The following is a 26,586-nucleotide window of genomic DNA, read 5'->3' as shown; positions in this document are numbered from 1 at the left end:
TCAATAACTTTTTCACTTTTAAAAAGAGTTTTAGTATATGTTTTCTCATCTATAAAATGGGCTTACTTTACCCTGTTGTTATCAATCTAATACTGATTATTCCACTTGTTTGTTTTCTTGGAAAGCTATATTTGTATATTTGGTTGAATTATGTCCTCTTTTTGTTGGCTTAAAAAAAATCAACTAAACCAGTAGGGAGATCAAAATATCAGAAAGGAGAAAGCAAGTAAGAGTAGAACTGATTCGTTTTTTGTTAAAATTTAACTTTATATAGACAACTATTTTGAAAATGTTGCCCTGTTTTATCATTTATCTCAGATGAATCTAGCTGGAGTTAATTACGAATGGTATAAAATATTGCATAAGAATCATATCATATGGTTGCTAGAAAAGTTCTTTGTTTGAAAAGCTGATTACTTTTGTTTAAAAGAAAGGTCATAAGACAAATGCAGATGTAAAGCTTTGAATTTATTGTTTATGCAGGTAAAAACTCAGGTAGTAGGAATGGCAATGATGTTACAGTCTTCTTCTTCAGCATGTTTCAGGTTATATGTAACTCACCATTTTGATCCAAAGGCCTAGTGACCTAAATCCTACGGTTATACAGTTTTCAAAATCCTCAATCTGATTCAGTTCATTATAAAGCACTAAATTTATGTCAGAGTTCGCAGTTGTCGTCATATACTATGCTACTTTTGTAAATCATTGCCTGAAAGTGATTTCTGTGATGATCCGGGAGAAGATGCGTTGCTCTTTGAATCTAGGAGAAGATGCATTGCTCTTTGAAATCAAATTTGTAACTAACATACATACAATTTCCCCTGGTATGTGTCAATTAAATGATGCAGCCCTTATCCATGTAGTCCTGCACAACGCTCACTAGGCAAATCAGTAAATTTTGTTCTCACATAGGCAAGTAGCCTTGCACTTTTCCTTGAGCAACTGATGTTCACAGCCAGCTGTTTTCTTCAAGGAATCACAGTTACTTAGGAGATCTTGATACTGGCAACTATTGGCTGTAACAAAAACAGATTATGTCATTATCATTTTCCTCAGTAACAGCAAAACCATACATTCAAAGTGCGTGGGGAGGGGGTAGGAGGGAGCAAACAAGTTAGCATCACTTACACTATAATGGGTCTTTCACGTCTTAAGGGACATATGAGGTGTCTTAGTTGAGCTCACTGATAAATCTATCACTGTTTAAATTCTACATTTAGTGATATGTTTCTAAAATAAATTGACCTACTTTTCCCCCTCAGCAAGCAGAATAATATGAATGTAACTAAATCTTTCTATGCCTGCATAGCCAAATATGGGAACCATTAGCTACACATAGGTATTTAAATTAAAATTAAAATTTTAGTTTCTTAATCTTATTAGCCACATTTCAAGCGTTCAAAGTGTGATTAGTAGCACATGTTGATAGGGACTGTTTCCATCATATCATAATATTGGGCAGCATGGCATTACACTCCAATGCTTTTTTTGAGTTAATAATCTTTATGGGTGGATAAAAGTATAAAACAAGGACAATATGCCCTTTTCCTTTTGATGTTTCTACTTGGATGTTCCCCGGGGACCTCAAACTCAATAAAACTCAAATTAAACTCCTTGTATTTGCTAAAAGGCTGAGAATTCTCAGGAGTGATCTCCCTGCATCACTCCCACAATCTAAGGGGTATGACACTCCAATTACTCAGTAATTTAAGCCAGGAACTGGAATCAACTTGAACTCTTTCATTTCTTCTTTTGGCCAGCACTCACCCAGCACAGGGGATAAACATTGACTGACTATTCTACTTTCTGTCTCTCAAACCTGTCCATTTTTTAAACTCATTTTGCTAGTCCTGTAGTAAAGGCATATGTTTGTCAAAAAGTTTAATTTTAAAATATGTAATTGGTACATAATAATTGCATATATTTTTTGGGTACAGTGTGATGTTTTGATACATGTATACATTACATCATGAGCAAATCAGGGTATTTAGCACATTTATCACTTTAAACACATTTCTTTCTAATAAGTTAGTTATCATTTCTTGGTGATAACAATCAAAATCCTTCTAGCTCTCTTGAGACATAATTATTATTAGCTATTGTCACTCTATTATGTAATAGAATACCAAACTTATTCTTCCTGTCTGCAACTGTGCACTTGTTGACCCCTCTCCACCCCTTTCCACCCCCGCCTACCCTTTCCAGCCACTGACAATCACTATTTTACTTTCTACTTCTATTGAATTAACCTTTTTAGATTCCACATATTAGTGAAATCGTGCAGTATTTGTAGGAGTGCAAACATCTCTTTGCCACATTGATCTTTCATTTGGAGGTATCTCAGTAGTGGGATTGCTGGGTCATATAGTAATTTCTTTTTTTTTTTTTTTTTGAGGAATTTCCATAATGTTCCTTATAATGACTGTACTAATTTGCACTTCCAGCCACAGTGATAAAAGTTCCTTTGCATCTTTGCCAGCATTTGATTTTCTGTCTTTCTGATAATAGCCATTCTAACCTAGGTGAGATGAAATCTCATTGTAGTTTTTTGCATTTTGCTGATGATTAGGGATGTTGACCATTTTATTCAAATACTTGTTGGCCATTTGTTGTATTATTTTGAGAAATGTCTATTCATGTACTTTCCTCTCTTTCTTTTTTCTTTTTCTTTTTTCTTTTTTTTTTTTTGAGATGGAGACTCGCTCTGTTGCCCATGCCAGGCTAATTTTTTTATTTTTTCTTTTTGTATTTTTAGTAGAGACGGGTTTAGTTAGCCAGGATGGTCTTGATCTCCCAACCTCATGATCCGCCCACCTCGGCCTCCCAAAGTGCTGGGATTACAGGCGTGAGCCACCGCACCCAGCCCTTTGCTCACTTTTTAATGTGTTTTTTTCCTACTGAGTTGCTGAGGTCTTTGAATATTCTGGATATTAATCCCTTGTCAGATGAACAGTTTGTAAATATTTTCCTTCATTTTTCAGATTGTCTCTTCACATTATCAGCTGTTTCTTTTGTTGCACAGAAGCTTTTCAGCTTGATAATAATTTAATGTGTCTATTTTTGCTTTTGCAGCCTGTGCTTTGGAGGTCTTCTCCATAAAATCTTTGCCCAGATTAATGTCCCAAAGGATTTTCCCATTGCTTCCTTCAAGTAGTTCATGGTTACAGGTTGTACATTTAAATCTTGAATCCATTTTGAGTTTATTTTTGTATATGGTGAGAGATAGGGGTCTAGTTTCATTCTTCTGCATATGGATATCCAGTTTTCCCAACATCATTTACTGAAGAGACAGTCCTTACCCCAGTGTATGTTCTTGGTGCCTTTGTCAAAAATCAATAGGTTATAAATGTGTTAATTTATCTTTAGGTTCTCTGTTTCATTGGTATACATTATTGTTTTTATGCCAATACTACGCTGTTTTGGTTATCATAGCTTTGTAGTATATTTTGAAGCCAGAGCCTCCAGCTCTGTCTTTTTCCTCAAAATTGCTTTGGCTATTCAGGGTCTTTTGTGATTCTGTATGAATTTTAGGATTGTTTTCTCTATTTCTGTGAAAAATGGCATGAATGTTTTGATAGAGATTGAATTCAATCTGTAAATTGCTTTGGCTAGTAGTTTGATCATTATTAACAATATTAATTCTTCCAGTCCATGAACATAGTATGTATTTCATTTTTTTCTGTGTAGTCTTCAATTTCTTTCATCAGTGTTTTATAGTTTTTCCTATGAAATATTTTATTTCCTTTGTTAAATTTATTCCTAGGTATTTACTTATTCATTTTGTAGCATTTGTAAATGTAGTTGTTTTCTTGCTTTCTTTTTGAGATAGTTCATTGTTGGTGTATAGAAACATAACTGGTTTTTCTATTTGGGTTTTGTATCCTGCAACTTTCCTGAGTTTATGAGTTCTAAGAGTTTTGTTTGTTTGTTTGTTTTTTGTGTGGTGGGAGTTCTTTGTTTTTCTAAATATAAGATTACGTCATTAGCAAACAGGGAAAATTTGACTTCCTTCTTTACAATTTGGATGCCTTTTATTTTTTTCTTTTGTCTAATTGCTCTGGCTGGAACTTTCAATACTATGTTGAATAAGATTGGTGAGAGTGGGCATCCTTGTCTTGTTCCTGATCTTAGAAGAAAAGTTTTTAACATTTTACCATTTAGTAAGATATTAGCTGTGGGCTTGTCATATATGGCCTTTATTGTGGTGAGATATGTTCCTTCCATGCCTAGTTGGTTTCTAGTTTTTATCATGAAGAGATATTGAATTTTATCAAATTTCACCAAATGCTTTTGTGTGTGTGTGTGTGTGTGTGTGTGTCTATTGAGAGGATCATAGGTTTTGTCTTTCATTCTGTTAAGGTGGTGTATTTTGTCCAAACATCTTTGTATATATGAGATAAATCCCACTTGATCATGCCATATAATCTTTGTTGCGTGTTGTTGAATTTGTTTTACTAGTACAGTATTTATTGAGGATTTTTGCATCTATATTCATTCGTTTTTGTTGTGCCCTTGTCTGGTTTTTGTATCAGGATAATGCTGGCATTGTAAATGAGTTCAGAAGAATTTCCCCACCCCCATCAAATGTTTTGAATAGTTCAAGAAGAATTGGTGTTTGCTCTTTAAAAGTTTGGTAGAATTCAGCAACGAAGTCATCTTGTCCTGAACTTTTCATTGTTGTGAGACTTATTATGGAATCAATTTCATTATTTATTATTGGTCTAATCAAGTTTTCTGTTTCTTCTTGGTTCAATCTTGGGTAGGTTGTATGTATCCATAAATTTATCCATTTCCTCTAGGTTTTCCAATTTCTTGGTTGTTCATTATAGTCTCTAATGGTCTTTTACATTTCTTTTACATTTCTATAGCACCAATTGTGATGTCTGCTTTTCACTTCTGATTTTATATTTTAGTTTTTGTCCTCTCTTTTTCTTAGTCCAGCTAATGATCTGTCAATTTTCTTTATCTTTTCAAAAAACTAACCTTTTGTTTCTTTGATCTTTTATATTTTTATATTTTTTGCCTCAATTTTGTTTATTCTTCTCTGATCTTTATTATTTCTTTCCTTTTACTAAGTTTGGGTGTGGATTGCTCTTGCTTTTCTGGTTCCTTGAGGTGCATCATTTATTAGGGTGCTTATTTGAAACCTTTCTACTTTTTGATGTAGTAGTTTCATGCTGTAAACTTTCCCTCAATACTGTTTTGGCTGTATCCCATACTTTTTGATATGATGTGTTTCTATTTTTATTCATTTGGAAAATTTTTTAATTTTTAAAAATTACTTAATTGACCCATTGGTCATTCAGGAGCATCTTGTTTAATTTCCATGTATTTGTATTGTTTTCAAAGTTCCTCTTGTTACTGATTTCTAGTTTTATTGCATTGTAGTTAGAAAAGATACTTAACATGATTTCCATTTTTTAAAAATTTAAGAGTTGTTTCCTGGTCTATGTGTTCTCTCTGGAGAATATCCTGTGTGCTGATGAAAACAATGTGAATTCTGTAGCTACCAAATGGAAAGTTCTGTAAATGTCTGTTAGGTTCATTTGGTCCAGAAAGCTGTTTAACTCAAATGTTTCTTTGTTGATTTTCTGTCTGAATAATCTGTCCATTGCTAAAAGTGAGGTGTTGAATTCCCCTATTATTATTAAATGGTTATCTGTCTTTTTCTTTAAGTCTATTAATATTTGCTTTATATAGCTAGGTGTTCTGATGTTGGGTGTATATGTGTTTATAATTATCATATCTTCCTAACACATTGACCCCTTTATCATTAAATAATGGCCTTACAGCTACTTTCTCTTTTTTGGTTTCTATTTGCAGGGAATATCTTTTTTCATCTCTTTACTTTCACTCTATGCATGTCTTTACAGGGGAAATGAGTTTTTTATTGTATGAAGCACATCTGGGTCTTGTTTTTTTTAATCCATTCATCTGTTCTGTGTTTTTTTATTAGAAAATTAAGTCCATTTACATTCAAGGTTATTATTGATAGGTAAGAATTTTACTAATTCCATTTCGTTACGCATTCTCTGGTTGTTTAGTAATCTTTTCTTTCTCTCTTGCTGCCTTCCTTTGTTGTTAAGTGAGTTTTTCTGGTCGTATGTTTTCATCAATTGCCTTTTATTTTTAGTGTATATTCAGTGTGTATATTATAGGATTTTTCTTTGTGGCTACCATGAGGCTTACAAAAGTTCTTATAGTTATAACAAATTATTTTAAACTAATGATGACAACTTTGATCACAAAGAAAAGAAACAAAAATTTTACATTTTAACTTCATATACCCATGATATTTTTTGACTTTTGAATGTCTCAATTTATACCTTAAGTTATAGTTATTATTTTAACAGTTTTGCTGTTTTAGTCTTCATGGTAAAGATATGAGTGGTTTAAATACCACAATTACAATATTAGAATACTCTAAATTTTTCTGTATGCTTACTTCAGCTAGTGAGTTGTATATCTTTAGATATTTCATGTTACACTTTAGCATTCTTTTCTTTTAGATAGAAGAACTCCCTTCAGCATTTTTTTTTTCTTTTTTTAGATGGAGTCTAGCTCTGTTGCCCAGGCTGGAGTGCAGTGGCACAATCTCAGCTCACTGCAAGCTCCGCCTCCCAGGTTCACGCCATTCTCCTGCCTCAGCCTCCCTAGTAATTGGGACTACAGGTGCCTGCCACCACACCTGGCTAATTTTTTATATTTTTAGTAGAGAGGGGGTTTCACCGTGTTAGCCAGGATGGTCTCCATCTCCTGACCTCGTGATCCGCCCATCTTAGCCTCCCAAAGTGCTGGGATTACAGGCATGAGTCACCGCACCCAGCCTAGCACTTCTTTCAAGACAGATTTTGTAATAATGAATTCCTCCAGAATTTGTCTGGGAGTCCTTATTTCTCTTTTATGTCTGAAGAATAGTTTTGTTGGGTGCAATATTTTACGTAGGTTTTTTAAAATCATTTTTTAGCACTTGTGTAAATTGTCCCTCTTCCTTCTGGTCTGTAAGGTTTCTACTGAGAAGTCTTCTGATAGGTGTATTGAAACTCTGTTACATGTTATTTGCTTATTTTCTCTTGTTGCTTTTAGAATTCTCTTTTTTCCTTGACCCTTGAGAATTTTATAATTATATGCCAAGGGGTAGTCTTATTTGGGTTGAATCTGATTAATAAACTTTGGCCTTTCTTTACTGGCTATTTCTATCTTTCTGCAGGTTTGGAATGTTTTCTGTTTGTTGTTTCTTTCAATAAAGTTGCTACCCCTTTCTCATTCTTTATTACCTCTAGAATCCCAATGATTCTTACATTTGCTCTTTTGATGCTGTCTTATTGATCTTGTAGATCAGTGAAGAAAGTTCATTCTTTTTCCTTCTCTTTTTCTCCTCTGTATTTTCATATAGCCTGTCTTCAAGCTCACTGATTCTTCTGCTTAATGAATTCTGCTGTTGAGACCATCTAATGTTTTTTTCAGTTTATTTATCATATTTTTCAGCTTCAGGATTTCTGGGTTTTTTTGTTTGTTTGTTTGTTTGTTTTTAATGTCAATCTCGTTTTCAAATTTCTCTGATAAATTTCTAAATTGTTTCTCTGTGTTTTATTGAAGTTTATTGGGCTTCCTACAAACAGCTATTTTGAATTCCTTACCTTAAAGACTACACATTTCCATCTTTCGAGGGTTGGTCACTGGTGCTTTACTTAGTTCTTTTGATGAAGTCATATTTTCTTGAATGTTCTTGAAACTTGTGGATTACTATCTCAGTATCTAGGCACTAAAGAATTAATTATTCTAGTCTTTTCAGTCTGGACTTGTTTGTACCTGTTCTTCTTCAGAAGGCCTTCCAAGAATTTAAAGGAGACTAATGAGTCTCCTAAGATGGCAGTTATTTCATTATTAGATGATGTTCTAAACCCAGATTTGCTGCAAACTTGGTTAGGAGAAGGGTAACATGGACAATTCCCTGGATGCCACAGCTGTCACTGTGCTTTGATGCATCTGAAGTCCATGGACTCTCAGACCAGGACAGAACCAGGGCTTGCCCAAGGCCAGCAGCTGTTATGACTTTCCAGCTACTACAATTCATTTTGGGTCTGAGGCCATTTTAGTTGACCAGTGGTACCGAGACTTGAGTCTGCCCCACTGGGGCAGCAGATTCCTTTTTGGTGCTGTGGTGGGTCTAGAGGCTCTATCTATGCATACCAATCTGGATTTAGGAGCTGTGGGTTTCTTCCTGGTATGTATTTTGTTGTGGCAGGCCCAGTACTAAATCCAAGGCAGAGTACCCCACACACTTCCTTCTTCCCCCAAGTGGACAGTGTCTCTCTCCACTCTGTGTTACCTAGGATTTATGAGAGGGGTGATGCAGGTAATCCCATGGTCACAGCAGCTGATACCAGCTGATACTATGACAGATGAATTCCAGACTTGTTAGCAAACTACATTCAGCAAATGTATAAGTATTCAACTATTTTTCTCTTTTATTTATTTATTTATTGAGACAGAGTCTCGCTCTGTTGCCCAGGCTGGAGTGCAGTGGCTGATCTCAGCTCACTGCAATCTCCACCTCTCAGGTTCAAGCGATTCTCCTGCGTCAGCCTCCCAAGTAGCTGGGACTACAGGCGCCCACCACTACACCCGGCTAATTTTTGTCTTTTTAGTAGAGACGGGGTTTCACCATGTTAGCCAGGCTAGTCTCGAACTCCTGACCTTGTTATCTGCCCACCTCTGCCTGATTTATAGCTTTGGTATCATTAATATTCTGAAATACAGCTATATAACTGGGTCAGAAAAAATGCTTAGTAAAGGTGAGTGCATTGAAGAGGTAAAAGTTTCAGTGATTGTGTCAACTTTATCATTCATAATAATTTTAATAAAAGTATCCCAACTACAGAAAGCCAGCAGCTATTTTTACTTCTATTCATGGCAATTTATTAAATGAGATATATGATATGTATTTCATTTTCTCCTTTTGCAAAAATATGTGCACAGGTCCTATGAGCCAATATTGTATATAGATAGAGTTTTGTCATAAAAATATACACAAAACAATTATGAAATTATAGGGCAAGTAATCATTTATTAAGGCAAACACTATGATCCTAATTACACTATAAAAAAGAAGTGAGGAAATCAACATGACAAACACATTAGCACAAATAAACAGTAATATTTGGCGTGCCTGTCTAGACTGAGCCATAATTTGGTCTCACACCTTAGATTTATACATTTTGATTCTTTTAAAATACCACTTTTGGTACAGTTAAATGAACTTTGATAATTGAACTATTTACCAAACGGTGTATGGTTAATATTAATGGGCTCTGCAGAGCCACAAAAACACATTGATGATAAATACTCCATTATGTTACATAGGGCAATATGCTTTTCATTACAAATAATATGTAGCTCCTCCAGTGTGTAAAATGTTTTTTTAAGCATACTTTGTTGAATATTTTTGGGGTTTTTTCATAAATATGTTATTTCAATTCATTACTTTAGGAGTTTTGTTAAATTATATAAAGAAAAGAAAATATCAATTATATAATAAATAATAGCAAGCTAATCACTTCAAACTTACTGCATAGTCCTTGGTCACAGTTATCAGGGCAACTGGCACAAGGTGTTCCTTGTTGGTAAGGGGTATTCTTTCTACTCACATTATTACCACTGAAATTTGAAACACATGTCAAATATTTTTCACTTTACTGTTTATACTCTAAGGGTAGTATCAATCATCAAATATACATAAATAATTATTCAGTGTTTTTAGTATGTTAACAAAACTGAAAAATTACAATTCCCAATGAGTATTTCAGATAACAACCCAAATTAAGAAAATGCTTCACGCATGGACATATCTTCTTGACCATAATTTCACAGGCTGGGTAACTAAATTTGATGAAAAGGGTCTGAAATTTTCAGAGTATATTCAGTGTGGCGACACTATCTTTATCTCCCAGTATATTTAGTCAAATTACTAAGGCAGTGTATCCCAAGGTGCCAATAAGGGACAAAACATATCTTGTAGAGGGAAAGGACAAGATCCTAGGAGTACCAGGTTGTAGCAGGAAATTAATATGCAATGTTAAAACAGCATTTTCCATTTGAAAAAACCCATAGTGTCTCTAACAGAAACTATGAAAAATATACCTCCAGAGTATTTTTTTCTTCCAGATGGAGGTTGAGATTTTTCAGTAGTTAGTGGTGTGTTTGTAGGAGTGTGCTTAGGAAGGTTTGTGAGTTTCTAGAGGTGGCATGTATGAGATTTTTACATTTACCAAAACAGAATATTAGTTTTTGTTATCCCAGAACTTAAAGTAAAAAAAAAAAAAAGAAAAAAATTACAGAAAAGTTTTGATAAATACTGATATCCAGGATATAATAGTTTTGCAATGACTAACCATAAGTTAATGATGATCATTATTCTATTGGCCATTAAATTCATTTAAAAATATGTAGGAGTCGAAATCTCAATAGACCAAGTGGGCTAAGGACCCAAGGAAGTGCAGCTAAATCTCAGTCTCTTTGCCTAGAATATAGCTGTATGTGTATGAGCTCTTGGAAAATTGTGAAACAGATACAAAAGGATTTTAAAAGTTCTAGTTCCCTTGACTTCCCTCATGATCTATTCCAACTGTCACTTCTGATACCTGGCTGCGGATGCCTCCCTTCTGAGGGCCAGTCAGTGAGTGTGGATACATCCTCCTAGGGCCTTTCAATTCTCTCTACTTAAATCCTAATAGGTACTTGAAGGAAAATGACTTGGGAGGTTATACTTCTCAAACCGGAACCCTATATCATCTTCGTTATCTACAGTCTCGAAACAAATCCTGTAGTTGTGTCCCCCACCGCAGCCTCCAGTGGTAAAGAATTTCAAACATTAAATTTTAAATTAACATATCGTGAATATCTCCTTAAAATATCCATAGGATTTATTGTGGATAACTCTAAACGTATTGTTTAATGAAGGAGCACGTTTACTGCTACAAATCAAACTTTACAAGATAGTTAAAGAGCTTTCTGTGAACAATTCTGAGAATCAGAGACTTAAGATGTTATCCTTTCTGTATTCTGAAATAAAGATGTCCTGAAAGGCCACTGAAATCCAAATAAATGAACCATTTGTAATGGTAATTGTGAGTGTGTGTGTGTGTGTGTGTGTGTGTGTGTTTTACATAAGCAGAAGTAGGAATATTGGAGCAGAAAGGGCCAAAATCACAATCCATCTTCCATTTGCAATCTCACCAGCACCCCGAAGCATCTATACTCCTAAAGTATGAAATTAGCAAGACGTGATGATACTAATTCTAGAGAAATATATATTACACATGCTCATAGAGTAACCCTAAGCTGAGGGAAAGCCAACTGAAAGAAAAGACATTATTCTGTTAATGAGGAATGATTCAGTTTTTATAACTGAAACTGAGAAGTTGTTCTCCTCTGGGAAGTTGAAAGTGTCTCAACCTTAAAAAACATTTCCAAACATTTATCCCCTCCCCTTTATTGAGATACGTTTTCATTCTGGTTTAAGATATGAGAACTATTAAAAAATAAATTACAGGTAGAATTATTGCCATTAAATGCTAAACAGTCTACTTACGCAGGACAATATTGGCAAACATAGAAGTATTTTAGAGCATCTTGATTGGGACAATAGGCAATTCCACAGCCTACCTGGTAAGTCGAGTACCAAACAAGCTGCAAATTAACAATGGAATAAATATACAAAAGTACATTAGAGAAGAGGAAAAATATATAAAGAAATAGTAGCAAATATAAAACTGAAAAATGTTAGTTTTAGTTTATAGACATATACCATACAAATATTTAAATTATTGAACCAAAGTCATAAATTTTAAAAATATTTAATTTTCATGTACATTCATCACTTTAAAATTTATAATGTAGGAGCAATACAGAGTATGCTTTCCTACTAAGAGTTTGGCTGACAATGGACAAAAATGACAGCTCTACAGCAGCCAAATTCCAAGACTGTATTCTTCCCACTCGGACTGTTCTCCTAAATTGAACATTGCAGTGGTCATAATTTGGAGAAGCTTTCCTATTAGAACATTTGTGACATAGGTATTTTCATGCATTCTTCTTACTTGAGTATAATGTCCAACAACTGCATTGGGACTCTTTGGTCCTACACCATAGACAAAATCTAGGCTCTCGTCATACCAGCTTTGGATTGCAGCTGACCAGGAAGTAGGGTCACTTGACATATAGAGATTCTCGCCACATTTTGTACCTAAGGGGCAGATCATTCATGAGCAAGGTAATAAACATGCAATGGTAAAAGAAATTGACTACATAAACACAAAGATGTTGCCTTTCAAACCCAGGGTCCAGCAGATGCTAACTGTTGATTAATACATAAAGGAGTGCTTCAGTTCCTTATCAGCTATAAAGCCGATAAGAACACTGAACTGCCTAACACACTGAGGCTGGCCTGACCACATAAAACTTTGAGTAGGCCAACACTCTGCTCTTTAAAACTCCTTGCATGCTAAATTTTCCATGTGTATGCCTTGAGTGTTCCCAGCTTTATATGGTAAGCTTGCTAAAGGCAGTGACCAATTCTTACATTTTGTCTTTTGCTCTAGTAACCCTCAACAGAGATTTTTCAAATATAGGACCCTAAATAAATGTATATGACTTTGTGTGAAATCTGAAAAAAAGACTTTATAGGCTGTTTTTAAGAGTCTCAAGAAAGAGAAAACTGACACCAGGAAGGATAACAGTTTTCAAAATTTATGGATTTTCTCTTAACCAGGAAATCAGATATCACAAGTTGAAATCCTTGTGAGTTTGTCAAGAAGTGCCTTACAGCCCAGAAACACTTCGTAAGTTATTTGGGCATTTACTAGATTTTGTAATCCTTGATAAGTCTTTTTAAAACTCAAATGTAGCATTCTGTGCATTGTAGGTATCCAGTCCACACAAAATACTTGATTGCCTCATATTAAAAATTTTTTAAATAACATATTCAAAAATATTCATTTTTATAGAAATTTTGAATATGATAAATTTAAATCCACTTTATCCACTTTTATCCACTTTAGATCAAAAAAGGAATAATTCATCATAAGTTCAATATATTTTATGGATACAAAAGAATAGATTTCAAAACATCCGACAGCTACATAAATTAACAAAAAGGGCAGTGGGTTAGAAATCAGAAAGCTTGGTTAAAAATTTCTAGTACGACACTGTTTCAGATTATGTTCTTGGGTGAGTCACTTTTCTTTCAAATTCTGGCTTTTCTAATCCTTACACTTACAAAAATAAAGATGATATAAAATCTGCTGTATTCATGAACTGGTTGCAAGAAGCAAAATTATTTGCATAATGTACACAATAAAAAACCCACAACATTGTTCTTACTGTAAATATCCCTCTCTATACAGATACTTTGACTTCAAAAAGACAGCAGTATAAATAACATTTATTTTCAAAGTCTTCTTATTATAGAGACTTTTTTATTCATTTGTTTTATTCATTTATTTATTCAACAAATATTTACTAATTTACATACTGGTTTTGCGGTCCTCTGGATCACTGTGCTGTAAAGTGCACTTGTTTGCCCACCTTTGGGCATTCGCTGTTACCTCTTTGCTCCATTCCTAAACGTCACAAGAAAACAAAATACACTTAATGATTCAGCCACAATGAAACATACACTTTATAATCTGATTTGTAAATAGTTTAAAATTTCTGTAGATGTATTCTCTAATACTACTGTTATTAAAATATATTTAAGTGTTTTTATCTGTTCTGGTGCCAGTTTACACATGAAGGGTAGTCCATAGGTAATATATCTAAAAGGCAAAATAAGACAATAATATGTGATTATTTATGATAGCAAAGCAGCCATACCTAGGATATTTATTAATGATGCTAGTGTAAATACTGATAAGCAGGTGAAATATCCTCATTATATTTTAATAGTAATAAGCTGGCCAACGTTATTTCCAATTCCATTTGTTTTCACATGTAGGCCATTGCTTTCGTATCAGAGATACGTGTCTTTCAGGGACTGTGCCCTGGGAAGTGGGCTTTTACTCACAACAGCTGACACCCTGAAGGAAAGGGGATTTCTTGATTTTAAACCGGAAAAGAAAATGAACAAAAAGTGTAATGATTTAGCAGTGGATGCCTGAATATTTGACTTCCAATTCTGCCTTCCAAATTTAATAACCCTGTATAATTGACGGTATTTTTTAACCATTGTAAAAAAAAAAAAAAAAAAAAAAAAGACACAACTTTGTAAACCACAAAGTTCGTAAGAGATGCCAGTGGCCAGCCGTCTGCTCCTGCCACAGCTGGTTCACACCCATCTCGTTACATCACTGCCTCTTACCATCTTTAGCATGTTACTGGCAGGTGGAGAGACTCCTTTCCTTAGTTCATTGTGTTTATTTACAATCTCCCTTTGCACTTGCCCCTGGGTGGTTAACAAAGCAGTAAAAGCGGGATCCTAAAAGAAAATAAAATTAGAATTATTATTTAACAATGTTGTAAATTTCATATAATAGTGAATAAGTTAATGCAAGAAAACAAAGGTCACTTTAAAAAGTGCAAAATATTTAGTTATGTACATATATTAAATATTACAAATATTTAAATATTAAAAGTCAACATTAGTTGTTAAGCATTGTCACTAAATCTGAGTTGAAGATATAACTTTTAAATAGTAAAGTAGTAGATTGAAATTTTTTTTTTTTTTTTTTTTTTTTTTTTTTTTTTTTTTTTTTTTTGAGACGGAGTCTGGCTCTCTCACCCAGGCTGGAGTGCAGTGGCCGGATCTCAGCTCACTGCAAGCTCCGCCTCCCGGGTTCACGCCATTCTCCTGCCTCAGCCTCCCGAGTGGCTGGGACTACAGGCGCCCGCCACCTCGCCCGGCTAGTTTTTTGTATTTTTTTTTAGTAGAGACGGGGTTTCACCGTGTTAACCAGGATGGTCTCGATCTCCCGACCTCGTGATCCGCCCGTCTCGGCCTCCCAAAGTGCTGGGATTACAGGCTTGAGCCACCGCGCCCGGCCTGAAATGTTTAAATAGGAAAGTAGTAGATTGAAGCTTTGGGAATTGTGAGTAACTCATGGCATGACAAACTAAAAACCCCTCGGAGGCCACAAATGCCGATTTCTGTTTCAAGGGAACTTTTCAAAAAACAGTTTTGAGGGAACAGGTGGTAAAAGGTTGCACGAATAAGTTCTTTACTGGTGATTCCTGAGATTTTGGTGCACCCATCACCCAAGCAGTGTCCACTGTATCCAACGTGTAGTCTTTTATTCCACGCCCCCCTCCCACCCTTTCTCCCAAGTCCCCAAAGTCCATTGTATCATTATTATTATTATTTTTGAGACGGAGTCTTGCTCCGTCCCCCAGGCTGGAGTGCAATGGCGCCATCTCAGCTCACTGCAAGCTCCGCCTCCCGGGTTCACGCCATTCTCCAGTCTCAGCCTCCCGAGTAGCTGGGACTACAGGTGCCCGCCACTACACCCAGCTAATTTTTTGTATTTTTAGTAGAGATAGGGTTTCACCATGTTAGCCAGGACGGTCTCGATCTCCTGACCTCATGATCCGCCTGTATAGGACTCCCAAAGTGCTGGGGTTACAGGTGTGAGCCACCGCGCCTGGCCTCATTGTATCATTCTTATGCCTGTGCATCCTCATAGCTTAGCTCCCACTTATTAGCGAGGACATATCATGTTTGGTTTTTCCATTCCTGAGTTACGTCACTTAGAATAATGGTCTCCAACTCCATCCAGGTTGCTGCAAATGCCATTATTTCATTTCTTTTTATGGTTGAGCAGTATTACATGGTGTGTATATATACATACACACACACACACACGATATGTATATATGTATACATTATATATTATATATAATATAATATATATACATATATGTCACATTTTCTTTATCCACTCATTGATTAATGGGCATTCAGGCTGGTTCCATATTTTTGCAATTGTGAATTGTACTGCTATAAACATGAGTGTGCAGGTGTCTTTTTTTCATATAATGAGTTCTTTTCCTCTGAGTAGATACTCAGTAGTGAAATTGCTGGACCAAATGGTAGATTTACATTTAGTTCTTTAAGGAATTTCTATACTGTTTTCCGTAGTGCTTGTAATAGCTTACATTCCCACAAGCAGTATAAAAGTGTTCCCTTTTCCATATCCACACCAATATCTATTATTTTTTAAATTAAATTATGGCCATTCTTCTAGAGATAAGGTGTTAGCCTCATTGTGGTTTCGATTTGCATTTCTCTAATAATTAATAATGTTAAGCATATAATTAATGATGTAAGCAGCTTTCCATATGTTGGTCAGCCATTTTTCTATTTCATTTTGAGAATTGTCCACTCATGCCCTTAGCCCACTTTTTGATGGGATTTTTTTTTTTTTTTTTTTTTTTTCTGATTTGTTTGAGTTCCTTGTAGATTCTGGATATTAGTCCTTAGTTGGATAAATAGTTTGCGAAGATTTTCTCCCATTCTCTGGGGTTTCTGTTTACTCTGCTGATTATTTGTTTTGCCGTGCAGAAGCTTTTTAGTTTAATTAAGTTCCATGTTTTTATCTTTGTTTTTGTTGCATTTGCTTTTGGGTTCTTGGTCATAAGACATTTGCCTTGGTCTTAGACATTTGCCTAAGTCAATGTCTAAAAGAGTTTTTCTGATGTTATCTTCTAGAGTTTACATGGTTTGTTAAGTATTTGATCCATCTTGAGTTGATTTTTGTATAAGGTGAGAGATGAAGATTCAGTTTCATTCTTTTACATGGATCTTGCCAATTATCCCACCACCATTTGTTGAATAAGGTGTCCTTTTCCCACTTTATGTTTCTGTTTGCTTTGTTTAAGGTCAGTTGGCTGTAAGTATTTGACCTTATTTCTGAGTTCTCTACTCTGTTCCACTGGTTTATGTGCCTATTTTTATACAGTACCATGCTGTTTTGGTGACTATAGCCTTGTAGTATAGTTTGAAGTGGGGTTATGTGATCCTTCCAGGCTTGTTATTTTTGTTTTGTTTTGCTTTGTCTATGCAGGCTCTTTTTTGGCTCCATAACAATTTTAGGATTGTATTTTCTAGTTCTGTGAAAAATGATGATGGTATTTTGATGGGAATTGCATTGAATTTGTAGATTGCTTTTGGCAGTATGGTCATTTTTACAATGTTGATTTTATCCATCCATGAGCATGGGATGTGTTTCCATTTGTTTGTGTCATTTATAATTTCTTTCAGCAGTGTTCCGGAGATTTCTTGTAGAGGTCTTTCACCTCCTTGGTTAGGTATGTTCCTAAGTATTTTATTGTTTTTTCAGCTGTTGTAAAAGGTATTGAGTTCTTGATTTGATTCTCATCTTGGTCGCTGTTGGTGTATAGCAGTACCACTGATTTATGTACATTGATAGCTAAAGATAGGACCCCAATCTGTTCTGGCTTATAGGGTTTCTGCAGAGAAATCTGCAGTTAATCTGGTAGATTTTCCTTTGTAGGTTACCTGATGCTTTTGCCTCACAGCTCTTAATATTCTTTTCTTGATCTTGACTTCAGATAACCTGATGAATATGTGCGCAGGTCATGATCTTTTTATGACGAATTTCCTAGGAGTTCTTTGAGCTTCTTGTATTTGAATGTGTAGGTCTCCAGCGAGGCCAGGAAAGTTTTCCTCAATTATTTCCCTCAAATAAGTTTTCCAAACTTTTAGATTTCTCTTCTTCCCCAGGAACATCAATTATTCTTAGCTTTGGTCACTTAACATAATCCCAAAACTTCTTGGAGGCTTTGTTCATTTTCTTTTTATCATTTTTTTTTGTCTTTGTTAGAATTCAAAAGCCATATCTTGAAGCTCTGAAATTCTTTCTTCCACTTGTTACATTCTGTTGTTGAAACTTTCCAGTATTTTTTGCATTTCTCTAAGTGTGTTTCATTTCCAGGAGTTGTGATTGTTTTTTATTTCTGATATTTATTTTTCTGGAAATTTTTTCGTTCATACTTGCATTACTTTTTAAATTTCTTTGAGTTGGTTTTCACCTTTCTCTGGTTCCTCCTTGAGAAGCTTAATAATTAACCTTCTGAATTCTTTTTCCAGCAATTCAGAGATTTCTTCTTGGTTTCAATCCATTTCTGGTGAGCTAGTATGATCTTTTGGGGGATGTTATAGAACACTGTTTTGTCATATTACCAGAATTGTTTTTCTGGTTCCTTCTCATCAGGTAGACTATGTCCAAGGAAGGGTCTGTGGCTCAAGGGCTGCTGTTCAGGTACTCTTGCCTTGAACCCTTGATGTGGTACTCTCCCCCCTCCCCTAGAGATGGGGCTTCCTGAGAGCCAGACTGTAGTGATTGTTATTGTTCTTCTGGGTCTAGCCACCCATCAGAGCTACTGGACTCCAGGCTGGTACTGGAGAGTGCCCTCAGAGAATCCTGTGATGTGATCCATCTTCAGGTCTCTCAGCCACAGACACTGACACCTGCTGCAGTGGAGGTAGCAGGGGAGTGAAGTGGACTCTGAGAGTCCTTGGTTGTAGTTTTGTTTAGTGCACTGGTTTTCTTGAATGTTGGTTATGCTAATAGTGAAGTTGTCATGTGGACAGTTTCAGGACCTCTGGTTAGCCGGGATTGTTATAGGCAGTGGAATTAACCGTTGTTTTCTCCTTCCTTGGAGTAGAGTTGTTCTGTTATGAGTTGCTGTAACAGCCTGAGTTGGTTTCAAGACAGCATAAGCTGTGGTAGTATGGGGGGATACAAGTTTGCCCTAAGGTCTCCTGGATAAGTATTCAGGTTTTTCAGGTGATGGACAGGGCCATAGAGCTCCCATGAGTTTATGTCTTTTGTCTTTGGCTACCAGGTTAGGTAGAGAAAGACCATCATGTGTGGGCAGGATTAGGCATACCTGAACTCCGACTCTCCTTGGTGGGGGCTTCCTGCACCCACTGTGGAAGATGGGTGTGTGGTTCTCAGGCCAAAGGAGTTATGTTCCAAGGGGGCTATGGCTGCCTCTGCTGCTTCATACAGGTCACCAGGGAAGGAGTGGAAAGCCAGCAGTGACAGGCTTCACTAAGCTCCTACTCAGCCAGCAAGGCCAGTCTCACCCCTGCTGTGCTCCCTCAACGGCCAATAGAGCTTAATTTATATCCAGGCCTCTGTTGTGCAAGGCTGAGATCTTGGTCCAGGCTACAAGCCTCCCCAAGGAGACAGTAAGCAGGGCTTTCAGGCCTTTCCCCACTTCCCACCTGCTGCAGCTTCTGTACTCATATCTGTACTTCCCATTCACAATCCCAGATCTGCCCAGAAAAATTTGTACTTGGTCAAAATTATTACAAAGTTCAGCTGGAAGTCTCCTCCCTAATTCCACTGGCTTCCCTCCTTGAGGATCTCTGTGAGATAAAGTCAGAAATGGCTTCCCTGGGCTTCTGTGGGGACTGGGATTGCCTACAGGGCTTTTCTCACTGCTTCTTCTTCTTTTTTATTTTGCATGGCTCTCTAAATTCTTTTCAGCTTTAAGTAAGGTTAAATCCTTCTCCCATGATCTGGATTTTCAGCTTTCTCAGTGAGGATGTGTGTTTAGAGGCAGACTTTCTTCCCTCACACTTTGGGCACTCACAGTGTTTCAGTGAACTGACAGAGTTCGTAGTGGCAAGCCACTTCTTTCAAAGGGTCTGTGAGTTCTTTCAGTTTTCCTGCCATGCCCCTGCAGTGGTTCTTGACGCAAAAGTTCATGATGTGAATCTCCACATATTGTTCTGTTTATCCACATATTGTTCTGTTTATCCAAGTGACAACAGCAAGTTAGTCATGCCTCCTATCTGCCATTTCCCCCAGCAAGGGAACTTTTAATATGATTTATATAGACATATGAATAATAATATTTTATAACTACAAGCATACAAATTAAAAACCTTGAGATATATTCATTCACATTTGATCAGGCTGCAAGGTAGGGTAAAGCTGGAGCTCATGATTCATCCTAAATTTTATGGGGCAGTTTTCCTTGACATGGTATCTGCCTTTAAGGAAAAATATTTAGGCCCAGTTGAAGTGCATGTCTGCATTCAGTACTATAATAAAACCATTATACCTATTATGTAGCAAATTTTATGGGTTGCATAAAAGATAACTTTGTAATACTAAAAAATCAATTTAAAGCAATTTGGAGGGATCAAATCTATCTGTAGCTGACTTTGTTCCTTTTAGTAACAGAAACATAACTGATAAAGTATGAAATTGGGCCCTAATATGTTTGGTTTATCTTTGTGGTTGTATATTTGTCTGTGTGTGTGGTACGGGGCCTGCTAAGCCTGGAGGTGGAATAGGGTCTGAAAATTGCTGGATCAAGGTCCAAGCAATTTGATGACCTAGATTTACACAGGAGTATGATGTTATATAGGTATGAGCAAGATTTTGAAGTATAATTCTAAAAGGAATAGGGCCCCTTATAGATTTTTTCTGACACCTTGCAATAAGTTATCCTCCTCTCCTCCCATACTGAGTTCCCTTAAGGCTCTCACAATTCTTATACCATAGGTCTGAGCACATTATTGCCATTATCTACTATATGTGAATTTCTCTTTCCTGCTTTTATGTTCCTAACAACAGGGACTGATAGCGGATGCCATTGTACCAATAAATATGGCAAAGTTACTGACTCATAAGTTAGAAAAGATGTGCATATAAAGTATCAGTAGAAGCAGATTTCTGCATCACATCAAAGCATAAAATAACATCCCTGGATATTTCCTCTTGACCTAAAAAAATCTGGTTATGGTGGTTTCATTTCAAAACACATAAAAAATTAATTTCTAAATTATTTCCTGCTTCTCACACCTTCTTGCTTTGTAGATAAAATTGTACTGAAAAAGAGATGTATTTTTAAATGTGTTAATAAAGCTATTACCTGACTAGGAACATTAAACATATTGAGAATAAAATAAATATGGTATCTATCCTTAAAGAGTTTACATTGAATAGGTGACGTGACATAAGTAAAAATTACAATACACATGATAACAAAACTGATCTTAGGGATCTACAAGATAGAGAAGAAGGAGGGATCAATTCTTCTTTGAAGTCAGGGAAAGCTTCATAAAATGTGATTCTGGGGTTTTGAAAGATGAATAGAGTTTTCTAGGCATCTTGAAAACATCAGAAAATCATACTGGGCAGAGTGTTTACAGAGCATCTGATTTCAAACATTTAGTGGTGCCAAAACAAAATGACATCTCACTTTTTAATAATTTTATAAATGAAGACCAGGAGATGAGCCAGAGAGGTTAAAGGGGATTGGAAAGGGGTATGAAAGAAAATCTTTCGGTGAAAGAAATGAAAAGAACAGCAAATTATTTGAATGAGGTCGTAGGTGATGAATAAATTACCTGCACATTGATACAATGACTATATTTCTGAATGCCAAATGAAGTTTGAACTGAGTGTCAGAGTCCTCCAGTCTGAAAAGTCCTAGTGAGTCTAGTGTGCACGGAGTTAATGGAAGATGTGACAACAAACAGCAATGCCAAAGCTGTTTCAGAGGCTTCCTGGCTAGCAGATACACACTGTAGGTGAACACTGCACATTTTATCATTGAAGATTGCTGACCATATTATAGAGTCAATTCAACAAAGTAGCATATTAGAAATAACTCTAGGATCTGAATTCAAAATCCTCTTGGCCCTTCACATACTAACTCTATTATCACTACTAAACAAACCACTAAGATCTTTAGAGTCGGCGTTTTTGTTTTCTTAATTAAAAATATAAATCTAATTATTCTCATACCCTAACTATAAAAATTAAATGTTTTTGTTTTCTTAATTAAAAATAAAAATCTAATTATTCTTATACCCTAACTATAAAAATTAAATGTGCTAACATAGTGGAGAAGTTGTGCTAATTTAATATTGTATAAGTATATTATTAATTTTGTAAGGGGATCTCATTAAAAAGAAATAAAATTAAGGAAATCAGAAAATAGATTGGGGTAAGAGAACTATCATCAGCTTTCTAACCCCACAGACCAGTGATGTTTATTAGAAAAATAATTTCAACATGATATGCCATTTTAATTTTTAAGTGATATTAATTTAAATAATATATTTTATTTGTAATGAGTTAGGTGGTAGTCTCCAAAAAGATATGCCCACGTCCTTATGCTCAGAAACTGTGAATGTGATCTTATTTGGAAAAAGTCTTTGCAGATGTAATTAAGTTAAGGATCTCAGGATGAGATAATCCTTGATTATCCAGTTGTCCCTGAATGTAATGACAAGTGCCTCTATAAGAGACACACAGAGAGGATAAGATAATGTAAAGATGGAAGCAGAGATTGGAGTGATGCAGCCACAAGCCAAGGAATGCCAAGCAGTGGGAGAAGCCACCAGAAGGTGGGGAAAGGCATGGAACAGATCCCTCCCTCTTAGATCCTCCAGAGGGAGCTAAGCCCAGTAGATAATTTTATTTTAGATTTCTGGCCTCCATAACTGTGAGAGAAAAAGTTTTTGCTGTTATAAGCCACTTAGCTTGTGGTAATTTGTTGCAACCACCCTAAGAACCTAATATATTATTTAACTGAATATCTAAAATATTATCATTTCATCATGGAGGCAATATAAAAAAATGAGATATTTTCTTCTTTCTTTGTTCTAAATGTTTGAAATCTGGTGAGTTTCTTACCATCAGAGTACATCTTGCCTGTTCAAACATCATTTCATGTGTTCAGTAGTCACATGTGACTGGTGGCTAGCACACACATGCGGAACACATACAGCATAGCCTTGGCCTTTCATCTGAATAATTGTGTTAAGTGGTCTGAGAACTCTGAGAGAACCAGTGGAGACTCTGACATACCAAACTCTCTCACCCTCCTTTACTTTCAAAATAGCCTGCCATACCACAAAGTTGCTGGATAGCTCTGAAAAGATTTTCCATTTTAACCTTACCTTTCCTTGTGCAGGTAAAGATGGAAGCAGCACCATAACCAGAAACAACACCGGTAGTAAAGCCATTGCTGAAAACTAAGTCAAGAAAAACAAAAGTCTGCATTGAAATAAGTAGTTTAAAAACTTCTAAGAGGGAGAATACCAATATAATCTTGATTATTTCAAAGGAACTGTGATTCCCAGATTCGTTAAGAATGGAACAAAAGAAGAATTGCCGTATAGTATCAGTAGAATCATAATGAGGCCAACCTTGTCTCTGATGGTGACAATAAAAAAATAAGCTGAAGAACTCTACTGATGCCCTTGAGGTACATCTATAAAAGGTAGAGGCATACTCCCTTCTTTCTGCCTACTTCTGCTACCCTTATGCCATCAAAAAGAAAACAGATTCCTGAATAGTTCATTATAGTACTGACATTCATTCTTCATCTCAATTTTTGGAGAAAAGTTTATTTTTAATATGTACCATCTCTCAATTGGCTATTCTACATGGAAAGTATAACGGTTTGTCCTTCTATTTATACCAGACTCTAATTAAGATGACAAGGTTGTGATTACACAGATATGGCTGTACAAATACTTTATTAGTTGTTATTTCCCTAATGGAGTAACTAGAAGTTACATCTATTTTCTTCCTTATACTTGTGAATATTTTCAAATTTCTCTGTATAGAAAAAATACAATTAATGCATTGAAAATATAGCTTATTCAAGTTTACTCAATCCATTATTTGGTACGAAGATTGTTTCATATTTTCATTATCTCCTAAAAAGATACTCAGCATTTTGTTACCCATGTTGTCCTTTCTCAATATGTCAAAAAGTCCTACATCCTTCAGATGAAGCAACAAGACCACTTAGTTTCAGAAACACTCACCTTTCTGTCATTAGACATATAAATGGTTTACTTTGTAAATTAGAGTTATGCTCCCTAGATTTGTTTCATGTGTGTGGGATTGGCACTCCCAAATTCTTGGAAGGAAAGAAAATTCCAAACAATTTATCTGTGATACTTCTGAGGCTTCACTTACTGTAAATAGTGTATCATTGATACTTGTTCCATCCATTGCCTTTATCCTCAATGGTATGCAAAAAAGGGATGAGGGATGAACAATTTATTGATGGTTTGTGGAAAATGATGTACAATTTCACTCCCATACCTTACTGGGTATTACTATTTATATTGTATGGATGATGTAATTAAGGCTTAGGACAGTTAATTAACCTATGCCAATGCATAGGTAATGTCAGAAATTAGTCTTCATTCAATTAGGACTTCAAAGTCAATGACTTTGAAAGAGACATTGACTCATTGAAAGAGACACAGTTTTAATTGGGAAAAGGCAGACATTGTTGCAGCACAATGGAGACCCTCTATTTTTACTTTAATAATTCCCTTCTTAATACATAACTGTGTATGTTAATAGTAAAATCATTAATATGCCAGCTTATATGATATGCTTAAACAGCCATATTTTTCCATTTTCCTATTAAAGGTAGTTCTAGTATAATTGTTTAAAGTCACAAACATAAGAATTAATTCCATTACTTATTTTTAGAAAAAAATGTAAAAAATTTTTATATATCAAATTTTTGGGGATATGATACTGCTATAATTTACCTTCTTAACTGTAAAAGAATAAAATTAACTTGAGGTCATTCTCAATACAAATTTATCAAAGTTTTGAAAATCATGGATAGGCCAGGCACAGTGGCTCATTCCTGCAATCCTAACATTTTGGGAGACTGAGGTGACAGCACATAATTTGAGCCCAGGATTTCAAGATTAGCCTGGAAAACATAGTGAGACCTCACATCTACTAAAACCAAACAAACAAAAACAAAACATAATGAGCTGGGCATGGTGGCAAGTGCCTGTATTCCTAGCTACTCAGGAGGCTGAGGTGGGATGATCACTTGAGCCCAGGAGTTCGATGCAGCAGTGAACTATGATCACAGCACTTCATTCCAGCCTGGGTGACAGAAAGAGTCCCTGTCTCTAAAACAAACAAAAAACAAAAAATAAAATAATGGGCAAACTCACTAATCATTTTACCCTTGACAACATAAAAATGATTGGCATGATAAAATATTCACATTAAAATCAGTGAATTATCACTTACTGTTGGTTCTCTGAGCAGGATGAAATATCTGCTTTATCTTTAGAAAGAAAGAAGGTGGAAGGTTTAGAGCAGCATATATATTACACATATTCCTGTTTTGGCAAACTCTGGTTTTGTTAAATAAATCTAAGTCAACAAAGTTCTGAAATAGTATTTTTCATACCAGTAGCCTCAAACTTCCTTGCCAGTTGTCTGATAATGCTTTTGACATTATTTGCTTCCCACATAGTTTTTAACATGAGTAAGTAAATCATGCTCTCCCTTTCTAATCAGTCCTCCCTTCTCCTTAGGCACACTATAATCTGGATGTGGCCTTTTTGGACTGGTATTTCTATACTGACAACCCAAGACAGGTTAATTACTGTGAAGGTTACCAGGATTCTGCCTTATAGTTGAACTCTTATAGTTCAGCTGTCTATGATTTTTACTTTCTAGTTATCAACTACCTGTGCCTTGTTGGTTACAGGTGCAGTCTTTGGAAACCATCAGGTCTGGGAAATCTATGCCAAACTTCAGTTTTTTTCTTAAGTAAAATGTAGATTTTTATATCACAGGTTTTTGCTTTGAAGACTGGAAGGGACAATGTATGTAACACCTCTAATACAATAAACACATTATGCATATAATACAAATAAATGGAAATTATCCATGTTTTCATTATCCTTTGCAATGCCTGCTAGATTGCTGAGCACATAAGATCTTTCTGTAAACATATGCTGTTTGATTGAATTGCTAATTTCGAATGGTTTAAGAGACATGTTTTTCCTTCCAGGTGTTATAGGACAAAAAAAAAAATCAGTATAATCTAATTCGAGATTCATATGTTCAAGGCCTGGTTCTATTAGAGACCTTCTGGCTAAGTTTAGGAAAATGCTCTAACATCTGGGTTGCTGTGTCCTCATCAGTTCATTGAAAGCAATACACAGAAGCCTGAAGATTTCTGTATAGCTCAATCACCCATTGTTTGCATCTGATGACCCAGAATTGTATAATAGGCCATGATGCCATATTCTTCTCTTTGCTCTTCTCTCCCATACTCTCAACCATCTAACCTATAATCATCTCCATTGCATCAATGAAAGCAATGTCACTGTTGGTGATAGTACATTCAAGTAAAAATATTTTTTTCTATTCCATATAATTACATTTTATTTCTTTAAACCCACATTGATATATAGTTGAAAAGTTGGCTACCATTTTTTTTCCTTGCTACTTACTAATGGTGAAGTACTGTGCTCTTTCTTGCAGGTGTTTTAAGATCAGGATGACATGGTTTTCCTAGAGTGTCTTTAGGAGGGCCATGATGTATAATTTTATAGCCCTAGAACAAGGAAACAAAATATTTACAAAATATTTAAAATAAAGATGTGAAAAATACCCTTATAGATGGTGTCTAAAATCTTTGTCACAAACTTAAATTTTGACTCAATTGTTTAGTATTGTTTCTGATACTTTACTGTATTTATTTGATCTCACCGTTAAGACCATATTGTCCTTCTGAGGTCAGATTGTATTTCAA

At 35.5% G+C, this 26,586-nt stretch overlaps 1 protein-coding gene across 1 annotated transcript; it reads right to left on the bottom strand.

Annotated features, from left to right (window-relative positions):
• Positions 1 to 558: 558 nt before the first annotated feature.
• Positions 559 to 23,531, bottom strand: LOC706747 (cysteine-rich secretory protein 2). Its single transcript, XM_078001079.1, has 8 exons — positions 22,946 to 23,531; positions 14,360 to 14,476; positions 13,535 to 13,622; positions 12,102 to 12,247; positions 11,594 to 11,691; positions 11,416 to 11,514; positions 9,572 to 9,666; positions 559 to 1,016 (listed from the first exon to the last, which is right to left on the bottom strand). Exons 1-8 carry the CDS (start codon positions 23,009 to 23,011, stop codon positions 889 to 891), a joined length of 837 nt encoding a protein of 278 aa, XP_077857205.1. The 5' UTR covers positions 23,012 to 23,531; the 3' UTR covers positions 559 to 888.
• Positions 23,532 to 26,586: the final 3,055 nt, after the last annotated feature.

The sequence above is a fragment of the Macaca mulatta genome, chromosome 4 (assembly GCF_049350105.2).
Source record: "Macaca mulatta isolate MMU2019108-1 chromosome 4, T2T-MMU8v2.0, whole genome shotgun sequence".
NCBI lineage: Eukaryota > Metazoa > Chordata > Mammalia > Primates > Cercopithecidae > Macaca > Macaca mulatta.
This window is presented reverse-complemented; position numbering and strand designations above follow the sequence as displayed.